The following is a 17,744-nucleotide window of genomic DNA, read 5'->3' on the forward strand; positions in this document are numbered from 1 at the left end:
CTGGGGAACTCTTTCCCAATTCAAGCCAGTTAGAGACTCACCCTGAATATCCAAGACAGAAACAAGATCAATAACCAGCTCTGATAACTAAATCATTAATCTGGTCATGGAATCTGTTTTACTAAGTACTGTGGTAAACATGGAACAGCTAGTTAGAATCATTGACTAGACTAGGTCAATTCCTAGCAAAATTAAAAAAATACTTTATCAGAAGGATGATTAGTGAACATGGAGAAAAACATGTGTTGACCATGACTTCATCTTGAATAGGTCATGTTAAGCTGACCTTATTTCTTTTTTTTTTTGACAGGCTTACTAGACATGTAGACCAAGGGATAGTGTAGAGTAGACAGAGATAGTGTACTGTAGACAGAGATTACTTAGATATTAGAAATTCTTTTAACAAAGGTGGGGTGGGGGAAGGATGTGAAGTAGGTAATACAAAATTAGTGGACTATTTAAAGTCTGGACTTAAACAGAAATCTTTTATGGTTTAAGGTCAACTTGGAAGGATGTCTTTCATGGTGTGGCCCCAGGGCTAGTGTTTGGATGGTGCTATTTATCATATTTATTAATTTCCTATAAAAAGTCATAAATTGTACATGTATCTAATTTAGAACTGACAAAAAGCTGGAAGGAAGAGTAAAGATACTGGATAACAGAATCAGAATGAAAAAGCAAAGGCAAGAACAAAAATCATATATATTGACAGCTATGAATATTGGAATTCAGTAGAGATAAATGTGAAGTCCTAAACTCAGGCTAAACATATCAACTGTGCAAGTAAAAGACTGAGGGAATGTGAAAAGAGTACAGTCTATCTGACAAAGATCAGGTTTTAGTGGACAGCAAGTTGACAGGTTTGAAATGATGGCCAAAAGTGTTATTTTAACTTCAGGCTACATTAAGAAAGGCATTGTTTACAAGACTTAGTGTTCCAGTACTTAGCAGTGTCTGGATAAGTAGACTGGCACAGTAGGTTATCAATAAGTGTTTGTTGACTGGACTAGGAAGATGAATATTGTACTGTACTCTGCCCCAGTCAGATTACATTTTAGAATCTCCATTTTAGAAAGTACATTGATAAGATGGAGATCGCCTAAAGAAAGATAGTCAGCATGGTGAAGGACCTTGAGATTATTTTATATGTCAGTTATAAGAACTGGGAATAGTAAGCTGAAAGAAGAGATGACTTAGATGGGTATGAGGAAGCAGGAAATGGCAACTGCCCTCAAGATAAATAACAAAAAACACAAGGGAAAGTAGAGACTTGTTCTGTTTGGCCCATAGTTGCAAAGAGGTAAGGTGAAGCTTGATGGAAGGAAACAACAAAACAAAACAAAACAAAACTTCCTAAAAAGTTATCTAAAAGTGGAGTGTTCTCATACTGGAGGGCTTCAAGAAAATTCTGGGCACACATTGAGTATATCATAGATGTAATTCTTGTGCAAGTTTGACTAAATAGCCTCTGGGGTCCCTTCCAAATCTCAAAATGTATTATTTCATTTTTCTACTTTTTGAAGACCAGCGTGGGAAGGTTCCTCACCCATAGACTAGCTCTTGATAATGATTGCTTTTACCACAGTACTTAGTAAAACAGATTACAAAATTGCTTTCTGTCCTGTGTGTCTTTTTTACTCTTGAATTGATAGTGATAGAGTAACAGTAAAAGATACTTCAGATGCCAAGAAATATACATTTTAGACCATCTATATACATTAACTTAATTGTTGGTCCTCTAAACATGAGACCCTTCCCTGGTTGGATTTATGACTAAAGAAACTAAATATTATAGATGTTAATATAGGCAGTGAGGTAGTACAGTAGACAGATTGCTGGATCTGGTCAAAAAGACCACAGTTCAAATCTTATCTCAGATATCTACTAGCTATAACCATGTGACACTGGACAAGTCATTTAATCTCTATCTGCCCTCAATTTCCTTATCTATAAATTCATTATCATAATATCACCTATTTTCCAGGGTTGTGAGGATAAAATGATATAATATTTGTAAAGAGTTTTGAAAACCTTAAATTTCTATATAAATATTACTATTATTAACATTTTTGACAAAATTAAATCAAAAGACAAAAGAAGATAGCATTTAAATAAATGAGTGGTTTATAGAGATACAAATATTGGAATTAGATGAGTTGTTTTTATTGTATATCCTAAAGCAACAACAATAGCATTTCCTGGGAAATTCGGTCATTTCATATAGAAGTGCTCATAAATCAGAACTTGCAAAAAGGCCAAGATAATTAATGTGCTAACATCAGTCACAGAGGATGAAACCATAGAGAAATTGTATGAAGAAACAGAGATGTTCCAAATTAAACTGACATATAAATTAATACTCAAAAACTTCTTTCAGAGGCAGTGCAGTTTCATGGATCTAGAGCTAGCCTCAGTGGCAGAAAAACCTGAATTCAAGTCTTGTTTCTAACATACACTGGTTATGTCACCCTGGATAAGTCTCTAAACCTCTTACATCCTAGGCAACTTTCTGAGACCAAACAAAAAAAAAATGCAGAGTAATTGCAGATCTACTTTGATAGGAATTTCCTCACCCAGAATTACCTCTATCAATGAAATCCCAGTTCCGGTCCATGTTCTATGCCCAGTTCTGGGCATAAAGGGGGATAACAAAAAAAAAAAAGAAAATATGGTTTAAGATTAAGAAAAAAAGAGATGAAAATCTTATATTTCTTCAATCAAGAGTCAAGAAGGGTTGGACATGCAAGCACCAAATGCCATCCTAAATAAATGAAACAATTTCTTAATTGATACAAAATTAGTAGTTACTGATATGTGATCCATTTCCAAATCAACTGTATCTCATTAGAGCAAGTATTGCCTCACACTACAATTTCCTAAGGAAATTTAACTGATGAAATTTAATCACCACATCAGGGAGTCCAGAAAATATTCGAGCCAGCATATACTAGGTCATCTTGTTAAGCTGAGAGATATGGAGGTCAGTGGCATTATTGACTTAAAATATAAACTCATATGCAAACTCTTATGGAAATAATATTGTGAAAAAAAATAGCAATAGTGCCTAAAAAGTGAGATGCAGTTGAAATTAAAACAAGCCAAAAATTTGGTGAGAAAACAAAGTAACCATGGTCATCCCAAAAGCAATTAAGAATAAAACTGGAAGGAGAAAAATAGTAAAAGATCTGTCAAGCTCTTTAAAGGCTCCTATTGAATCATTTTATTCAGCAATGGCAATGGATTTGCCATGCCCTACCTGAAGATACAGAAACGGCATAAAAGAGAAAAAAATGTCAAGAACAGCTAGGTCTAACCAGTCACACACAAAGAAGATTGTTGGAACAATCACAAAGATATATAAATGATATACTACACACTGAATGGAAAAATTAGATTGAAACAGAACTGATTCAGAAAACACAAATAGCTATTAACCAATATGCTTAGGTTTCCATCTCTACAAAGTCTTTTTGATAATAATCTCCATCAAGTATCAAAGACATCCTCAACAATGATGTGAGAAAGAGAATAACCCAATTTTCACAAATAATATTTATAGATCATATCTTTATAGTTGTACAAGGTACCAAACAGTATACAGAACAGAAGATTACATTATACTTATTCATTTTTTTACAATAATAAAAGCATCTGATTCCTTAAAGGCTTTTCTTCGATAAGGTGTCTCATACACATATGATGAAACCATATATGCTTGGGGTAAAAGAAGCAACTTTTCAGTTTAGCTTTTCAGTCAGTTTAGTTTGATAACTCTTATTATTAATATCAAGCAAAGCATAAAACAGGAAGGATGATGTATGTTTAGGAAAGGTATATGACACTATCATGGAGGATGATAAGCATAGAGTCAAAAAGGAAGATACTGCCTGTATGTTGTGATATTATCCTTATGCTCTCGCTTACACATAATAGTATGCTGATTGTATTCAATCTCATAACAGACCTATGAAGTTGCTAGAAATAATTTAGAATAACTATCCACATCAGAAAAGCCAACTAGAAAAGAATGCCTGCTAGGCACAGAATTGCAAATTACAGGATTTGAGATCTGGAAGTGATTTACTTCATCGGCCTTCTAGTCAACACATACACAAAGGAATCCCCACTATGACGTATCTGAAAAGTTGTCCAGTCATTTCTGGAAGATCTCTGAGGTGAAATCTACTAAATCTCAAAGCCAGCCATTTCACTTTTGGTCTGTTCTAATTGTAAGGAAGTCTTTTTCTTTTATTTTATCTTCTCTAATATCAAGTCTAAATCGGCCTCTTTGCAGTTTTTATCCATTGCTTCTAGTTTTGCCCTCTGTGGCCAAACAGATCAAGTCTAATACTCCCTCCACATGGCAACTCCTCAAATACTTAAACACACTTAGCATGTCCCTGTTAAGTCTCTGTTTCTTTGGTCTAAACATGCTTATGTCTTCAACTTATTCTCATACATCATGAATTCAAGTCATTTCACTATCCTGTTTGGTCTTTTCTGGATACTCTGAAGTTTATCAATGTCCTTAAATTCTGGTGACCAGAACTGAACACAATACTCCCACTGACAAAGGAAGATCATAGCCTCACTGTTCATGGAAAAAAATATATTGGGTGGACCCCTTTGAAGGTTTTATGAAGAGCACAGGCAAGAATTACAAGACACCAGACTTTGTGGCTGTGTTTGATCTTTGCTATTAGAAGTAGAAACCAAAATAATAAGATTATAGCTACATTAAATATAGAGTGTTGACTTTCACATACTCATATCTCACATTGCAGTTTTAGGCACTGATATCGTCATAGACTAAAATGCAAAATACTTTACTGTGCAAGCAAATATATATAACAATGACAAACAAAAAGATGTGCCCATTGATAACCCTTATACGTAGGAGAAAAAGTCTTATAGGTAGCCTAATACCAGGGACTTAATACAGTTTCTAAGAACCTTGTATCACTCAGGTAGTACACACTATGACCTCTCTAGACTAGATTTATCCACCTGATAGCCACCATATCAATTACAATTCTCACTGGTCCTTGTGAGGTTCCAACCTTGAATCCTAACTGCATGTACCCTAGCCTTGATAAGAAATCATGGATTTATGCTAGCAGGAAAGTCACCACCAGTAGCTGGTAAAATGGGGAGGATGTAGGCCTAAAGGAAGAAAATGTGTTTTTGTGCAGACACCAGAATTAGTTCAAGCCTCTCCCCAGTAATCTTATTAGGGAGGCATTCCGTGCAACTGCCCTACATTATAAACATAAGTAGGGGGTAGGAGGCTAGGCTAGCACACCATTACCATAAAAACGAGATTGCCTTGAGCTAATTCTTTGTATATGGCAAATCATCAGAAGTCAGAGATCCGTATTTTTTTTGTTTTGTTTTGATTTTTTTTGTTTTGTTTAGGCAATGGGGTTAAACGACTTGCCCAGGGTCACACAGCTAGGAAGGGTTATGTGTCTGAGGCTGGTTTTGAACTCAGGTCTTCCTGAATCCAGGGCTGGTGTTCTATCCACTGTGCCACCTAACTGCCCCCTGAGACCCATGCTTAGACTCTGCCCTATACCATTTTTGTACCTGGGAAGAGTGGGCCTCAGTTTAAAGCAGTTGATACAAAATATTTCTTTCCACAAAGATCAGATCTGAATGTGGCAGGCATAGCCAACGGACAAAGTGGTCACTCTTTCTTTTGATACATGACTGCTTTGATTCAAATATATCACTTTACCATTTTGCTCTTTTAGCAAGCTGGGATGTTGGCAAACCTTGGCATTCCCATCACTGGAAGTCTGACAGCTTACCCTTCTGGGTTTTTGAAGCTCACAAGGTCATAGACTATTGAATTCTTCAGCATACATTCACCTAAGACTGGAAAGAATAGACTACAGGGACAGGAACAACAGCAGGATCATGTGATCATGACTTCATGTCCACTTCATTAGATGAGTCTGGTGTTAGCTTTCTCTCCTCACCTGGAAGCTTAGAGCAATCCATTCCTTTTCATTTGAATGCAACTAGGGAAGAGATTGAGAGAGAAAGAGACAGAGAGGGAAAAGGAGGTAGAGACATAGAGCCAGACAGACTTTCTTTGGCTAGTTGGTCCCGCATAATGCACACACAGTTCTATTTCAGCAGCCAATCAAAAGTATATTTTTTCACCCCATAATTAGCAAACTGGACATAGTCACAAGATACCCATGAACAGCAGTCTCCCTCCATCTTACATCACTAGGCACTTTCAAAAGCAAGCTCACCAAGGTTGCCTACAAGGTTTAATAGCAGGCAAAGCACATACTCTGAGTACACAGTCATAGGAAGGGGCTCCCATTAGCTAGTTCCTCTTATGTTAGATATAGAGAAAGACACAAAACAGTACGTAAGTGTGTACCAAATTGTGTGGTGTATATTGTTAAGTACTGCAGGAGTTCAGGGAAGGAGCAGATTAAAGATGATCAAAGAGATCAAAATAATTGGTTGCTGTTCTCATTTAACAGGCATCTATCATTGTGCTGTTAAATGGGAATTGTTGATCAGGAGCAAGCCATTGCTTAAGTAAATGTCACTGAAAACCATTACTACCTCAAGGCAAGGACCAATTAAGAAGTGGAAACAGAAGATGATGGCCTGGTAATGAGAGAATGCTAAGAGATACCAATTATTTTTCCATGTCTCCATTTATTTTCTTTTCTTTTTTCTTCCCTTATGTCCATTACTATAAAGAGTAGACTGTCAGAATTGAATAAACAAATGGTAACAACATGAAAGGCAAAGGAAAATTTGTCCCTTAATTTGAAAAGAGATATTTAAAAGAAGACTCTATGCAGGGTTCTTTTGAACACAACCAACATTAGCTACCTGTTATTACTGACTGACTGATGACACAGGCAGGAGGAAAATTGCTTAGTGTGAAAATTTTCTATTAAAATATGTCTTTTCTCCATTGAACCCAAGTTATGATGCCTCTTACAGTGTTTGGTAACATTGGCTATCCATAAAATTACTGTTTCAGTCAAATTCTCAAAAAATTCAATCACATTAATAAAATAGGAACATTCTGCTTCACAATGGTGTCTGATGCTTATTGGGTGGGACACCCCCATGTGGTAGGTACTAGTGGATGATTTTCAGTCAGGGAGAGATCAACATTCTAAGGGCCTCTTAGAAAGGAATTACCCAAAGCACTATGTTCAGAGTCTGTAAGAAAATAACTCATGAGTATTTCAAATGCAAAAATCCAGAAATATATAAAGGTAACAGAAAAAACGGGGTGGTGATACATTATATATATATATATATATATATATATACACACACACATATATATATGCATATTTATATGTGTGTATATATATGTGTGTGTGTATATGTACATATATAGATATATACATATGTGTGTATGTATATACATACATACATACATACATATCATATATATATACATACATATATATACATACATATATATCATAGTCCTGCTATTGTTCCTGTCCCTGTAGTCTATTCTTTCCTGTCTTAGGTGAATGTACATATGTACACTGAAGAATAATAGTCTATGATCTTGTGAACTTCAAAAAGTCAGAAGGGTAAGCTTCCAGACTTCCGGTGATGGGAATGCCAAGATTTGCCAACATCCAACCTTGGTGAAGAGCAATGTGCCTGCCATATTCAGATGTGATCTTTGTGGAAAGAAATATTTTACAGCAACTGCTTTCCCCTGTACCGTGGTGCTATGGAGCAGAGTGTACTAATAGGTATCAAAAAACATATTTGTACTTCTTTTCTTGTCATATCTTCTCAGTAAATATCCCTTTCTTAGTGCTAATTGATGATAATAAGTGTTGATGCTGGGATGCTAATAATTGGGGACCAATACTGGAGAGCTCACATTAGAATGTGGTCTTGAGTAGACAGTATTAGTTGGGTACCCCTAAACCCTCAGAAGTATCCCTAGAAACCTGAGGGGAAGATGTAACCAGAAGCTTTCTTGGAGATGCAAATTGTCAGTGTGAGCAGGAGTTGTCAAATTGAACCCCAGAGTCTATATGGGATGGAGATATATATGTATATTCATTTGTATGTTTCTTCTCTCCACTAGATGATAAGCTCCTTGAGATCAAGAATCATTCATTCTCCATTTCTGCTTTCATATTCTGACTGATCTTAGCATAGAATTTGGCACACAAAAAATTCTCTCTCTCTCTCTCTGTCTCTCTCTCTGTCTCTCTCTCTCTCTGTATTTCTTATAACACAACTGCTTTCCTTCCCCAGATATCTAGCTTAATAGAGAGACTGTGCTACTTCATCTCTAATATACAAATCCTCTTCTGTAACAAGGCCAAAGGCTACCTTCCTGAAGTGGCTATTTGCTTGCCTACATGAAATGAGGTAGTTATCTCCAGGAGTCCATCATGTAGGGCCTAATGTGGTGCTAGGCGTCGTCTGGCAGCTGCTCAGTGAATATTAATTAAGTGTGATGACCCTGAAGCTGCTTCACACAGAAGGAAACATGGTTTTTTGGGAGTGAAAACTCCCAGGATCACCAAATGCTGAATCCCTGCAGCTTCCAAGAATAGCATATTAATTTGGCATTGGAGAGGAGGATGCTACAGAAAAGATTCACAGGTTCTCTGTCAAGGCTCTTGGCTCTGAGTTCAAGGGAGAGAGTGGCTCTGGAACCTTGATGGCTAAAATTGTCCCTGAGGAAATGTTGCCTCCCAAACTGTCATGGCATCCAAGAGAAGATACTCAATGGATAGCATAGAGGGAAACATTAGTTTCTCAAAGAAGGAGTCCTGGATGCTGACTTTTTTCAAGCTACTTCACTGGCAATGCTGAGTCACCAGTAATTAAATGTCATTGCTGACAGCCTTTCTCCAAAAATAACACAGGAGTGCCATGGATTAAAGGGCATTTTTCTTAACCTCTAATGTTTCTTTCAGAGTGCTTATCAAAAAGCTGTCACACTTTCCCCTTATCCTTTTGAGGTACTGTCTCCACCAAAAAGACTGACAGCTTGGTTTAGCCTCATAGAACCCTTTGCATGCATAAAGAACTAGAGAGCAATCCATAGACAGAGCAAAAGGGCACATTTGTGGCAATATTTTGTTATGACTGAGAATCAAACCAGATTTTATTTTTTTCAAAGCCTTGAGCAGCTTCTCTGCAAAGTGATTGGGTTGTGATACTCCCTCTGAGGCTGTTAGAGTGATCAGGCAGCTAGATAGCTGAGTCACTGTTTGATCATGAGGCAGCATTTGGAAAGCCCTGGTACTGCGGCTTGAATTCTAGCTGGCAGAGGTTATGCTTGGCAGTCATTCCGATCATCCACTGAAGCATTCAGATGATACAAGTTTGATAGGAATCAATTAAAATTTAAATTATTGCTCAAGTCGAGGTGTCTTCCTGGAGGAATATTTCTAAAGGTTGGCTTTCTTCAAAGGTTTGCTCTTGCCTGTTATGAAACAGCTCTCTGAGACTCTGCTTTCTCCTTTCTACTCATTCTACTCACTATTCAGTAAACAACAAATAAATGAATGAATGAATAAATAAATAAAGAATTGTGTTAGATGGCCTCTCTGCCCCTTCATGGTCTAGACTTAGGATCCTATTATTTTAAGTTTTCCTACATAAAACTTCAAAAGCTACATTTCATTTTAACAGCTTCTACACACAATGTTCCAATTTAAAAAAAAATCAAAACACATGCTGTAGGGAAAAGAAAGAGTATGAACATGCAGGTAAATGAAATACATTGCTTTCCATTTTCCACAAATTCCTCCTTGAATTGTGTTTGTTCTTGTTCAATATATTTATAGTCTTGAATGTTTCCCAATATAGTTTGAAAATGGTCCCAGTACAATTTTTAATGCCTCCATTTTCTTCTATCTTCTATATGGTATATAATTGGTAGTTATTGCTAGGTCAGTAACCCATTCATTCACAGTTATATTCCCATTGTCTTCCTCTTTTTTTTCTCCTTTAACACTATTAGGTTTAGAGATAGACTATTTTTCAGGTAGAGAGGTGACAAATTTTATTTCTGAAGCATAAACTAATAACTCACTTCAGGTTTTGAGGGTGATATTTCCTTGGTGATTTGGTGGAAAAATAAATACAATTTTATTTCTGCTTCCCATCTACCACTATAAAGACTGTAAGACACTGTGCCATGGGAGCTTTAATTTCCTTCTACTGAATCCTTTGGATCCCTTGGTCTAAGGGAGATAGATCAGAGACAGATGCTCCTTGGTCCTTGAATTAGCAATACTTTCTTTTGTAAATCCATATGAAACCAAAAGGACAGAGAAAGGAAAATAACAAGTGTCTCATGTATATTTTAAGATCCTCAAGGTCAAAGACTGTATTCTACTTCTCTTCTATCCTATGGAGGGAGTGTTGGCTAAATGATAAATGTTCCTGGTGTATGTCAGTAGAATTATGGCTAAAAGGATAAACTTCTGAATTTGGTGTTTGAAAGACCAAGGTTGAAATACAGCATCTGATGTTTATTATTTACAAGACTGTGGAAAATCTCTTAATCTCTATGCCTCAATTGCTTCATTTGTAAGAAAAAAAGAGCTAATAATATTGTTGCACTTCTATCTCAGACTGGCTACAAAATAAGATAATGTGTGTTCTTTGCCAGCTTTAAAGTCCTATGGATCCATATGCTGTGGAACTGAGAAGGACTCAGAGAAAATTGCTTAGAAAGCTAGTTTCTAGAGGTTAGGAATTATTATTTTTCAGTCTGTTTGTTACAAAACATAGTGTGCCCTGATAAAGAGTCCAAACAACAAAAGAATTCACCTTTCTTTCTGCCTGAGAATTAGCTAAAGATTGCCACTGGTTCTCATAAGCTACACAAGGCCAAAATCTTGGTCATCTATGTCCTTGGCATTTTCACAGAACCTAACCCTGACACTAAATAAAGAACACATGTACCATACGTATTTGGGCATTGACTGTTTTACTATGCAGACTATTTAAATTAACCGATTGCTACAATTTAGCATTCTATAGAGAACCTCAGTATCCTGAATCACAGACTTATGTGGGTATGTGGAAGATTTAATGTTTCACCCAAATCAAAGCAGAACACTAAGAAAATTATCTGCATAAATAAGAGGAAAATAGTCTTTTCTTCTGAATAATCTCCAGATCATTTCCTTTGGTTAGCATGACCCATCATGAGAGAGAACTAAGCAAAATATGACCAGCTACACCTATCATCTAATATCAAGAAGCAGACCACCTGGTAGTTAAAAGAGAATCATATAAAACAGTTGCCAATATTTATAACTCCTAGAATCAAGGTTCAAAGAGCACTGCACATGTGCTTTTTTATACAGACCTAGATTTTCCATTAATGTATATTAAAACTCTTGATTGCTAATTGAACAACAAACCTAGTTGTATCTATAAATACCATAAGATCAAGTGAATCTTGATTCAATTTACTTGTTTTTGTTTTGTTTTGTTTGTTTTTAATCATCAATAATGTATAATTACAGTCCCCTAAATGCAGAGAGCTGTGCATGCAGGGAATTCTGTGTTTGGGCTATATTATGCCAATAAATCAATGATCATTTACTAAGCTCCAACTATGTGCCAGGCACTGTGCTAAGTGTTAGGAATACAAAAAGAGGCAGAAGACAGTCCCTGCCCTCAAGGAGCTTACAATCTAATGGTTGCTAGGAATCATTGTGATAAATGATAGGGTTTTTCACTTTGTCCACCTGGACATTTGACAAGCAATACACAAAAAAATTTTCCTGTTTATAATTATATGATATGGCCAGCATTAAAACTATTGCCCAACACACCCCAAGTACATGAGTAATAATCCTAGAATAAAAATGGAAACATCTGGACAAATCTTTCAGATTTCTCTTCTTCTAAATTCTCAGTCTTTTTTAATCCTACATGATTTTTTTTAAACAAAGTAAACTTCAACAACAGGCAATTGGATGCAAGGAGCATTGACCTCAGGATCCTAAGCTACATTGTTTTGCAAAAAACTTCCCTCAAAGAATATATCAGTCCACTGGCTAGAGACATCAGTCTTTTTACAATAAAGTGTCCATGGGTTAGTAAAATCTTTCATGAGCAAATTTTGGGGAGAACTGAAATAGCTCTTCACCTCTACATTTAAATGAAGTTCTGCAGATTTCTAATTAATAAAGAGCATACGATAGAAACAGGTTTTGAGATAAAGGACAAATTTATGTATTTGGCCATATGACAGAACCATTAAGGTAGCTAAAATAGCTTACTTTGCTCTTGTAGCATGACCTGTTTTAGTCTAAGAGAAAATTAAATGGACTTTCTAAGGTGAAAGCTAAATAAAAAACATGTATTTCCAGGTAACACATATCTCTAAGGTATTCCTGAAAGAAATGGCCTGGTAGGCAAAACAACCTCCTCTCACAAATGTCTAGCTGCCTTTTTTTTTCATCTTTTTGCCAAAGACAGAAGGAAATGCCTTTCATGAACAGAGTTATATCAATTTCAAAGATAAGGCTTTCAGAGACAATAATTAACCACAGCTTCTAGCTATCCATTGATCTCAAGGACATTATCCCTTTTCACATCACCCTTTGCCCAAATCATCAGTATTGTAATTGAACTAAAAAGACAAGAAACTCACTCTTTTTTTCTCTGATCTATACAACGACATAATATTCTCAGCACTTCCTGACTTTTTGGAAATCACATGCTAAAGGAAATACAATCTATTTCCATCCTTGGACAGAATCACCAGGGCAAAATTTGCTCCCAGACTATCTTTTGAAAAATGTGAAGTTGAAAACTTGAATAAAGGGTTTATAAGGTCATGCTTGACACATTTACACTATGTTAACTATAAGTTTGATCCAATCAGTGGCATGTAGTGGGAACATAACAGATCATCTTTTTTTTTTTTTTTTGAGAATAGCAGAAGGAGAAAACAGATCAACACTCTAACAAGAGCTAAATTACACAGTGGAGTTGTGCTCCAGAGATAAAATTGATTCCATGAGGCTAAAAATGGAATGGAACCGGGAAATTATAATGAAAGTCATTTCATTTCTAAAGAAGAGCCCCTTAACAATGGGAGTACAGCAGAATCCTAGTGTGATCATTACGGGCACATTTCCGCATTCCTGTTGCTAAGACTGAGTCCTGGGAAGAACAGCTGGCATTGAAAATTACTCATTTTAGCTTGTTGAAATTGTTCACTTTGGTTTCCTCTGGAAAATCATTTTTTCCTCATTATTGGACAGAAGGCTTTGAAAAGCATCCCTGGCAGGCAGAAGGAGCCTGGACGAGCCATCACAAAAGGATTCTGAGACGTGAGGAGGGGAAGAGGCTTTACGTACCTGTGGGCATTTGCTCCATTGTCCCCAGTTAGACATGACACACTCATTGGGGCAGAGGAGTGAACAAGGCTGGGTTTCTGCAGGAATTTCAGCCTGATTGCATAGGGCACTGTCCACCCTGCCGCTTTCACTGTCTTCTGTGGCATTTACACATCTGTCAGATTGAAAAAAAAAAAAAACAGCGGGTGGGGGAGATAAGGTTGCCTCAATGACTGCAGAATAGACTTTATAATATGACTTAAGCAAGATGAAACATCACACAATAAAAAAACGGAATATTTCACCAATTAGTTTGTCAAATAACCTTTATTTTTTTCAGTACATGTGTATGCTTTGTGCTGCAATAAACAGTAGGTGGGAGGCAAAAGAAATAGTAAAGATGGTCCCTGCCCACAAGGACCTAGAAATCTATTTGGAGACAGAAAACATACTCACAGGACACAATTGTGAAGGAAAGACCCTTTTTACCTATCAAATGAGACCATATTTGTAAAGTTATAGCAGTGCCTGGCATATAGTAGGCATTTAATAAATGCTTGTTCCTTTTCCTTCCCCGTCAAAGGTCTCTGGGTGCTCTCTCTCCCTCTCCACTTTTTCTGGTCCAGATTTTAACTGTATTCATTTTCTAATTCATGTTATCTCTGTGTATGTAATACACACATTCTTTGAAGTAGTCTGGGAATAGCCATATTTTCCTCTCAGTGCCATTTTAAAGTGCTCTTCTCTCTCCATTTGAACCCAAGTTACAGTGCATCTTTTAGAGTCTGGATATATTTGTTAAAATCACATATTGGATGTGTCAAGACCTATAAAGAGGAAAACGCCCATCCCTTAAGTCAACAAACCAACATACTAATAAACAGATGAGTCAACACATTTACAGTCTACCCCTCTGCAGTCAGTTGATGGTCATGAGTCAGTCAATTGCCTCAGACTATGACATATATAGGTCTTAATAAAAAGACTATAGGAGACATTTCAAAAGGAATGCCTATGTACATATAAAGGTACACACATCTATATGTATATATGTGCATACATATATACATGTGTATACTTGTATATATATATACACACACATATGTAGTCATAACATATTTTCATCAAGAAAGGCTATCTGAGCAGCACTGAGTGAGACCAACAGCCTTCTTTTTATGAAAACTATATTGTTTTCTTAGTCCTTTTCCCCAAAGTGTTTAGGTTTTCATATACCTGACTTTTCTAGTTTGTATGCCTTCTCCACAACGGAAAGTCCTTAGCTCACTGTTGATTCTGCATGGAGACCAGTGTTCTACAACCCACGAATACTGATTGCATTCACTGTAACATGGGACTACCTCATGTACCTGTTAGGGAAAGAAAACAAAAATATTACTTCAAGTCACACAGTTTACAAAGAAACAGCCAATCTTGTGCAATGCCTGCTGAATGCAACCTTAGAAATAATATTGCGGGCCAAACTGGCAAATCACATCCCCAAAGTTCAGACTTGTATTTAACTGCCTTGAATTTACTGACTTGTTGAAAGATGTTTATGTAGATGGGAAATCATCTAAGATATTACTGTGTATTTTTGTAGAAGAGAACAAAGGACAGTTATTTCCTAGCACTGAGGACAGGAATTCCATTATAATTTCATTTACTCAAACAACTCACACAGCATGTATTAGATGGCCCTCAGATCAATTATGTGTCATATTGTATCATCTATACTTTAAGACAACAATTGGAATATATATACATATACACACATACACACACACACATTATATATATACAAACACATGTATATTTATAAAATTAGGAACATTTATGCTTGCATTTAACATATCCTTAGAATGCATAATAAAAGTGTTGTTATTTTCATTGGAAATGTCCTTTTATATACCTAAGAGATCAGTTCTAACATATAAGAATTTAGTCTCCTGTTGTAGGAACTCTGCAAGTTTGTTGTTATTTTGTTTTGAGAAGGTGCCTAAGAGCATAGCTGAAAGCCTTCCTCCCCCACCCACCCACTCCCTACCACAGAACATGAAAGAAACATTCACAAAACAGTTAATAATTGTGTGTATGATTACTTAAAATTTTATGATTAAAAACAGTGAAATGTGTTCATTGTACTATTAAAGCTTACAAAGTTCCTTTCCATGAATACATTTGTATTTTGCTTTCCTGGACTTGTATCAAAATTGGTAATAAATTTCATTTCCCTGTCTCATTGAAACTACATTTAAAACGCAATGTTCTCCACCATTCAGTGTGATACAAAAACCTTTCTGCTGGGCGCGCACACACACACACACACACACACACACACAATCACTTTCTCTGAGATATTGCTCTATAACACAAAGACACCTGTAAGTCAAGAAATATAGCTTCTTACTTAAACAGCTAATTGTGGTTTTCCCCTTTCAAAAAAGCAATTGAACTCCAGTGTTTCTCTTCTTTGCCTTTCCAACTTCATAAAATTGTAAATGATGACTCTGCAAGTGTTACCCAGACAGAACCATTACTAGCAACTTTGTGAATGCAGGGGAAAGCACTATGTAATGGAATAATCTGAAAACAAGATTGGAGCATCATCAGCATGTTAGCTAGAAATCAAATGAGAAAAGGTTATTTGTGGTACACTTTAGGAATCACAAATAATGTCAGAAACTATTTTTAACCATGGAGTTCTATTTGGCTCTCTCACAGAGAGGGATAGAAGGCTGCAAGAAACCACAAAGTAAAAAATATATATATGTATATATGTGAGAGCCAAATGAAAGGAGATGGGGAAATGGAAGTGGAAATAGGTATGAGGAAAGTAAGGAATTAAGTAATAAAAGAATCACATTTCATGCTGTCCATCCTGAAATGAAGGGAATGAAAAGATCAGAAGCCAACTTCTATATTAGAATATGAAGATGATAACTTGTAACAAAGAAATCTGTCCAAAAAGCAATGATAAGGCAATAAAGATAAGACAAGGACCTATAAAAATGAAAGTAGACATATCAAATTGAAAGGACACCAATGACTTTGGCTATATACTGAAGGCAGGAGCTCTGAAAATGAATCCTTTATTGGCTTCACAAGGTTTTTCTGTGAACTCTTCAGCACATCAGACATATTAAGCAAAGCTCTTTGTGCCATATGGGCCAAATAAAAAAGTATCTATATCAAAGCACTTGCACTGACAGGATTGGGAGAGGAAATTGAGGAGGACAGTTAATTTTCTACTTTTCATGGGTGAGATGGACAGCAAAAGGATGAGCATCCCATGAGACTGATGATAGCTTCTGACGCAAACAATACGAATGACAGTTTATACTTGTTTTACTTATCAAAGTCAAAACTCTGATGCAAGGGAGAATTATGCTTAAGAATGTACTTCTCCTTGACCTGAATAGGATATAAATATTATCCTGCTCATTCATTTATTGTTTTTTTTTGTTTTCTTTTGTTTCATTTGTGTGTTTTTATTTTGTGTGTTCTATACCTGTGTTTCGATACTGAAATGCCTATTTAGATTCTAAGCTACTTGTTCATCTTTCATTTTTAAAGAGGTCCAATGACATCACTGGGTGATATCTTGACTCATGGGTAAATTATATTTAAGTGAGACAGAGTTGCATAAAGTTGTCAGCCTCACTCTTTCTTCCAGAATCATAGAAGTCCAGCAGGAAGGCAAAAGTCAAGATGCCTGGCAGTGGCTCGGTATACAGTGCATGACCTTGGTGTTTTCCTTGTCTGACCAAGTTCTAGGTGAGAGCTCCAGAGCACCTGTTGTAGCCGCCTTCACAGCTGTTGGAACAAATAATTTCCATCTGCCCATTCTGATGGGAGAGTCTTCAAATGCTTGGAGAGACACCCCCTAACTCATCGATGGGTTTGAGGCTTGTCAGTAACCCTCAACCTGATTTAGCCCATCTGCTGAGACAGTTTTCTCGAGTGTGGCCACTGTGCAGCCTACATCTTTTTGGAGACACAGGTGAGAGAGAGGTAACAGGTGGACACCAAAGGTGTATGAGCAGCCCTGAAAAGTACTCAGCAGTCCTCACAGCAGAGAAGATAATCCTCCGGAAACATCTCATACATCCCAAGCTACTATTGCAAGGGGGACACATCTAATCACCCATTTCTGAAATCTTGGTACTGTTTCTTCTTTTTTTTTAAAATGAGAAATTTATTCTGTTTAATCCACATTTCCCCCACAGCATGCTCCATGCATTCTAGCTTCTTTGCTTTTATTCATATGATTTCCCATTCATGGAATTCCCTAGTCCCCATACACCATTTTTTTCCTTTGGAAATTCTTTCCATTCTCTAAGTCTGAACTTAAATGCCATTTCCTTCATGAAATATTCTTTGAGAGTACTCTCTCTAAAA

At 36.5% G+C, this 17,744-nt stretch overlaps 1 protein-coding gene across 1 annotated transcript in view; it reads right to left on the reverse strand.

Moving 5' to 3' along the window:
* Window positions 1-17,744, reverse strand: part of THSD7B (thrombospondin type 1 domain containing 7B) — a 901,933-nt gene that overhangs the window by 111,325 nt on the left and 772,864 nt on the right. Inside the window, exons 15-16 of the mRNA XM_027835643.1 lie at window positions 14,580-14,713; window positions 13,368-13,521 (exon numbers count right to left, since the gene is read on the reverse strand). Of these exons, the coding sequence (XP_027691444.1) occupies window positions 13,368-13,521; window positions 14,580-14,713 (288 nt within the window). The remainder of the gene's footprint in view (window positions 1-13,367; window positions 13,522-14,579; window positions 14,714-17,744) is intronic.

This window comes from Vombatus ursinus, unplaced genomic scaffold (assembly GCF_900497805.2).
Source record: "Vombatus ursinus unplaced genomic scaffold, bare-nosed wombat genome assembly UNPS02014816.1, whole genome shotgun sequence".
NCBI lineage: Eukaryota > Metazoa > Chordata > Mammalia > Diprotodontia > Vombatidae > Vombatus > Vombatus ursinus.